We start from the raw sequence: 6,000 nt of genomic DNA, 5'->3' as shown, positions 1-6,000 counted from the left end.
CTCCCAGCGGTGAGTGTGGCCCCGGTCCGGCCCCGAGCCCACGCGGCCTCGGCTCCGGCCTCACCGAGAGCTGGGAGCGCCCTGGGGCTGCGAGGGACGGCGCTCGGGGGCTGCTGGGGCGCGTCTGGCTCGGGGGCTCCTGTCACAGCCGTGCTCTGGTGGCTGCTGTCACCTGCTTGCTGTGGTGGCTCCTTTCACGGTCTTGCTTTGGTGGCTGCAGTCACACCCTTGGTTTGGTGGCCCTTGGTTTGGTGGCTGCTATCACACCTGTCCTGGTGGCTCCTGTCACACAGGCTTGGTTTGGTGGCTGCTGCAACACCCTTTGTTTGCTGGCTCTTGTTTTGGTGGCTGCTGTCACACTCTTGCTTGCGTGGCCACTGTCACATCCTTGCTTTGGTGGCCCTTGGTGTGGTGGCTGCCGTCACCTGGTTGCTTTGGTGGCTGCTGTCACGCCCTTACTTTGGTGACTCCTGCCTTGGTGGCACCTCTCACACCCTTCCTTGGCTTGGTGGCTCCTGCTACACGCTTGGTTTGGTGGCTGCAGTCACAACTTTGCTTTGGTGGCTCTTGGTTCAGTGGCTGTGGTCACGCTCTTGCTTTGGTCACACCCGTGGTGTTTTGCAGCTGCTGCTGTGCGCCCAGGTGTCAGAGCGAGCGGCCCCAGGATGGCCAGGAGCGAGAAGGAAGGAGACAGCCGCTGCCCGGCCTGGTGCCCCGCTACTCCGTGCTGGATGCCGTCACCTGGGTGAGGAGCGGGGCCCGTGGTGCCTGCAGGCCTCGGGGTGTCTGCTGTGCCCTGCTGGGAGGGCAGCGGGGTGGGACACCTCCCCGAGACCAAGCTGCAGCCATGCTGCCCGTTGCAAACCGGGCAGCCAGAGGCAGCGGGGCTCTTGATTTGTGTCTTCTTTTCTTCAGGGGGCAGTGGCCGCACTTCTTCTGCAGCTGGTCAGACAGATCTCGTGGCTCCGATCGCTGCCGGATGCCAGGAGGGAGCACAGATCTTCCTGGCTTTCCTCCCTGCCCGCTCAGCAGACAGGTCAGCAGCTTAGGCACAGGAGAAGGGGTTGTGGAAGGATCTGGCTGTCAGACATGGTTTCTGCTTCCCAATAGATAACATCTTCCCTGCTGTTGTCAGAAACTGACAGGCAGGTTTCAAGCGCTCTGGAGAGATTGAGGGCTAGTATCTGTTAGGGGAATCTCACTCTTCCTTACCTATTTGGCGCCATCCCAGTTTGAATTCTGCCTCCCGTTATTTTTGTATTCTGTTCTGGACTTTGCTCCACACACCTTCCTCCTGCTTGGCTTCATGGCCAGAGCGGAGAAGGGGTCTGGGTAGGTAAGCAGTTTTGTGTTCCCTCTTAGAGCGGATGCAGCATGGCTCACGGGAACTGTTTTGTGCTTTGTATTTCAGTGGTGACTGAAGCCTCAACCAGTTGTCCCAGTGCGCATCTGGCGCCATGCTTCTTGCAGAAAGCAGGTCCAGAGGTAGCACCAGAGAATTCATGCCCCGGCATCCCCTCAAGTCCAGGAGAGAGCCAGCTCTGGGCAGAAGAAGGTATGTGTGATGTGATACTTGTGGCAGAAGGACTTCTGAGTGTCTGAGTTTCCCCAAGGCAAAGGTAGCATCCAAGAAGCGTTTTGCCATTGCTTAAACTTGGAGGAGGGAGGTCAGAGTGGGAAGACAGAACTTCGGAGAGATGAGTCGGGAGTTCAGAGACAGGAGGAAAAAAGCTCCTGGAGGCAGGGAGGTGCCCATGGTATAACTGTGCAGTAACGTTGGCTCTCCCAGCACTGGTCTGCCTCAGTGACCAGGATATGGCATCCAGTTTCTGTTCTTTTATTGTGGACGGATATTTGCAGTCATGAGTGTTCAGGAGAATAGTGCAACAGTGATATGAGAGACTTGCTGTGCAGTGTGAAGTTAAAGGAGTTCTTTTCTTCCCGGGAGATGAAGATGAGCACTTATGCTGCAGACAAAATAGTGGGAGGAGGTATTAAAGGAATTCTTAATAAAGTAAGTCTTACAAAAGTAGGAAGATATACTCCAAAAAAATGGAAGTCTCATCCAGGAAAGCGTGCCATAGCATGTAAAATGTAAAGTTGTATCAAGGAAGATCGGATGAAGTCTTCAGTAGGGTTATTCTCTAGATATATAAATACTGATAATAGCTTTAGGAAAACTGTCAAAAGCAGAAGCAGGTAGAAGGAAGGACAACATATAACCACGGTGTAGAAGCAGCACACAAAAAAAGCCCACAGATATTAGGTAGGAGATGTAAGGTGTTGCAAAAGAGGCTGGGGGGCTTCCCCATTCATTGTTTTCTTCTGTGCTGATTTAAGCTACTGCCCATCGCTGCTTATCAAATCCATCTCCTGCCAGAGGTTACCATTCCCATCAGTTGGCAAATGGAGCATTTTGTTTCCATGTTTCCTAATTAGCTCCAGGAAAACAGCCAGGTTAATTTACCTAAACTGCCAATTAGACTGTTTAACCCATCTGCTTTTGCCTGAAGCGTATTAAGAAGCACTCAGATACGCGGCCTCACTGGCAGATTACTGGACACGGACCTCTGGGAGAAGCGGTGGGGAGTAAGTGGAGACAGCGCTGTCTTCAGTTGGCACAGCTGAAGCTTCAGCAGTGAATGTGTCTGTATCTGACAAACAGTTTCCTACTGAGAGTCAATAGGGAGAGCTTTTAGGCAAACTGATAAATTGAACAGTGACAAGTCTCTAAGGCCACATGCTCTTTGTTCAGATGCTCTCCGGAAGCTATGAAATTGCTGAGCTTCTAATGATGATACGTAATCCAGTGCTTAAATCTGCTGGATGACCAGGAGAGGGAACAATGACAAATTAGACGCTAGCCTTTGAAAAGAGAGGTTGCTTGAGCCATAGAACTGCAAAAAAATGTAATTATGAGGTGATAGAAACTGTATCATGGAATAGAAATGGTAGATACCTGGATGAGTATGCTATATTAAAGGTCTGGAAGGGCTTAGGAAGCCATTTCTCTTAGCAGCTTGCTCCATTATGTGAGTCTTAACAGAGAACAGAGTTATAGTTTGTAAGTCTATTAGAGTTCTCTGGAGAAGTCAACAGGCATGTGGAGCAAGATTATCCAGCTTTTAGCTTTTTGAAAATCTTTCAATCAGGGCCTAAAACAAAGCTACCTGGAGAAATAAAGCTGATGTGAGGGAAGACAGAGGGACCGGTCTTAGGCTAGTAACTCCTTAAAGTATAAGAAATAGTTTTCTGATGGAAAGCCATTACCGGTGGATTCCCCTAAGTGCTTTATAGGAACCTGGTCCGCTCAGCAAAGTCAGCAGTGATTTGGAAAAAGCTGATGAGCAAGGTGACAGGAGAAGCAAATGTAGTACAAAATTATTCAGGACAGTCAAACCTGGGAGTCACAGCAAAAGATTGCACAAGAACTAACAACAGGGTAATCTCAAGGTAGGTTAAAGTAGCATGCACAGGGGACTGTAACTGAAAATACAGCATGAGGAATGTCAAATTAATAATTACACTGCAGAGAGGTCATCTAAAGTTACTGTGGATGTGTTTTTGAAAATGTTGCCAGTGCTCTACAGCAGTGAGGTAAATGAAATGTTAGTTGTTGTAAAGGAAGGAACTGAGGCCAAAACAGCATCATAGCTCTGGTAAGTCTGCAGTGCAGCCACATCACAAACACTCTGTCTTAAAAACAGCGACCAAAATGGCATAGAAAAGGATGATAAAGAGTCAGTTACATATAAAGGGAGACTGTCTCTTCAGCTTAAAAAAGAAGTGGCAAAGGGTGTGCTAGTGCTCAGTGAAACTGAAAATATGGATGGAAGATGAATAGGGGGCAATATTTTTCATAGTACACATATTGATAGGCAGCACAGAAGTGGTCAGGTAGCAAGTGTGAATAAAGCAAAAGATCATACGTGTTTGGCCAGAGCACAGGTAAATTGTGGAAGTCATTGCTAAGTGGCCAGAAGTAGAAATGGGTTCCAAAAAGTGATTAGGTAATTACACATTCAGATTAAACTGAATCATTGTGTGATTACCCATTCAGATTAAGCTTAATTGATCCAGCCAAAACCTGCTGAGATGATCACAGAACAGCTGATTGCTGGGAAGTCCGGCCAGGAAAAGCATGACTTTTTAATTCCTGTTCCTTATACGGTCTACCCAACCATCTTCTACCGTCAGTTGCCAGAGATAATGTATGTCAACAATAATTTGATTTTGCTCTATATTTAAGTCTTCAGGTTGCATTCACACATTATGCTGTGCATCTAATTAGTGGGAATTTATTGAGGAAAGTCAGGGTGAAGAGATTGAGTAATTTTCAGTAAAGAGTCTCAAAAAATACAAAGCTTTGTAACGTTGAGAAGTCCTGTGAATCTTTCTCTGGAACGTTTGAGATGGGAAGTTTGGTGGTGCTTAATGAGAGACCCTTCTCTCAGAGTATGTTTGGCTTTCTGCAGAAAAAGCTGCCTAAAGCTTAGGAGTCTTTTCCTGGTGTTTAGCTACTGAACGGGACTGAGGCTGACTGTCAGAATGCAGCAAGAAGTTGGGGAGAGCAGAAGGAAGGGAAGGACAGATGTCTGGCAGAAAAGTTTTGCCATTAGAGAACAAACCTGCAGAACCTGGAGCGGAGCCAAATGTACCTTCATTTCTCCATTTTGCTGTTGCCAGCAGTGGCAAAGAACATTCTACAGGGAATTCCATGTCCTCGCCCTTTCTTTAAGTGTTTGGGTTAGATTCCAGGCTTGCTTCTGCTGATCTACATGTAGTGACAATCTGCTGTTGCTGTCAGCTACTCTGTTATCTTGAATGGCAAAGGTCTTTGTGATGTACACAAACATCCCAGCTTTGCAGATGACCCATACCAGTTTTAACATAACACAACATGTTAGAAACTGTTTATTTTTAAACACTATTTTTTAAGTAAACATTAGGAAATTTGTTTAAAAGTTGCTTTAAATATAATTCTAGATAGTACTATCAGCAAATCTTAAGGTGCATGATCACATCCTATTTTTTCATGCAATTTTTGCCTCGCTTGAAGCTTTTTTTGTGGAAAGCTGAAGTCACATAGTGAACAAGCAGGTGATTACAGCCAGTCTCGGTGTTACAGCAGCTGAATGTTGCCCTGGGCAGTTGTTTTTTTACCCCTGGCAGGACTGTAAAATTTGTTATTTCAATTCTGAGATTAGAAACATTTTCAAAGTGTGTTTTCATTTCAAAGCACAATGAAACCAATTGGAAACACTAAATTTTTCCATAAGGCAGGAGTCCTGGATTTTGGCCAGCTCTTGTTGTGAATTCATTCCTGTGAAGCATTTGGATGTTTCATTATGAGCAATCTAGGCTATCTATGAGAAGATTAATAATTCCGCACTTGGAGCTAGGTATGAGTAACACTTGATAAAGTGCAGGATGAACAGTGGGGAAATACAAAATATTTATTAGCTGCTGAGTATGTGAGCGTCGGGCATCCAGTATGCCAAAACTGTAAGATCACATGGAAAAAAGGATGCATAGTCATGATACATCATAACACATGCTTGAAGAAGTAGAAACACAGTTGCACAGGAAATTCCAACTGTGGTATTCCCAGCTCTCACGTGCTTCGCTCTTACAACCTTACAAATAAATTAACAAGCTTTGTGAGTGCAAGAGAGCAATGAATTTGTACAAAACCTGGTTCCTGTGAAGTTCTGCTGAAACTTGGCCATTCCTCAAATACTGCCCTGGAACCTTACATTGGGAAATAAGAAACAAACAGTTGGGGTGAACTTGTATTGCCTAGTGTTAGTCCAAAGGTTAATCTAAGCTGGTCTTCTCATTCTGCTGAAGTAGAACAGGGTTATTGCTGCCTGGGGGGTGCTTTTATTTCTCCATACACTGCTGAAGGAACCTAAACAATGTGTTAGCTCCTGTGGCGGGTTTGAGAGGGCTGCTGTGAGACAAGCCAAGTCTTAAGAGTAATGATCTCTGTGAAGAGTT

General features: G+C 46.2%; 1 protein-coding gene across 1 annotated transcript in view; it reads left to right on the top strand.

Annotated features, from left to right (window-relative positions):
• The window catches only part of DELE1 (DAP3 binding cell death enhancer 1), a 21,489-nt gene that overhangs the window by 1,149 nt on the left and 14,340 nt on the right, over nt 1-6,000 (top strand). Inside the window, exons 3-6 of the mRNA XM_035338940.1 lie at nt 43-47; nt 603-745; nt 916-1,036; nt 1,412-1,555. Coding sequence (XP_035194831.1) covers nt 43-47; nt 603-745; nt 916-1,036; nt 1,412-1,555 — 413 coding nt within the window. The remainder of the gene's footprint in view (nt 1-42; nt 48-602; nt 746-915; nt 1,037-1,411; nt 1,556-6,000) is intronic.

The sequence above is a fragment of the Oxyura jamaicensis genome, chromosome 13, assembly GCF_011077185.1.
Source record: "Oxyura jamaicensis isolate SHBP4307 breed ruddy duck chromosome 13, BPBGC_Ojam_1.0, whole genome shotgun sequence".
Classification (NCBI taxonomy): domain Eukaryota; kingdom Metazoa; phylum Chordata; class Aves; order Anseriformes; family Anatidae; genus Oxyura; species Oxyura jamaicensis.
The sequence above is the reverse complement of the archived record's forward strand: the minus strand, read 5'-3'. Positions and strand labels throughout refer to the sequence as shown.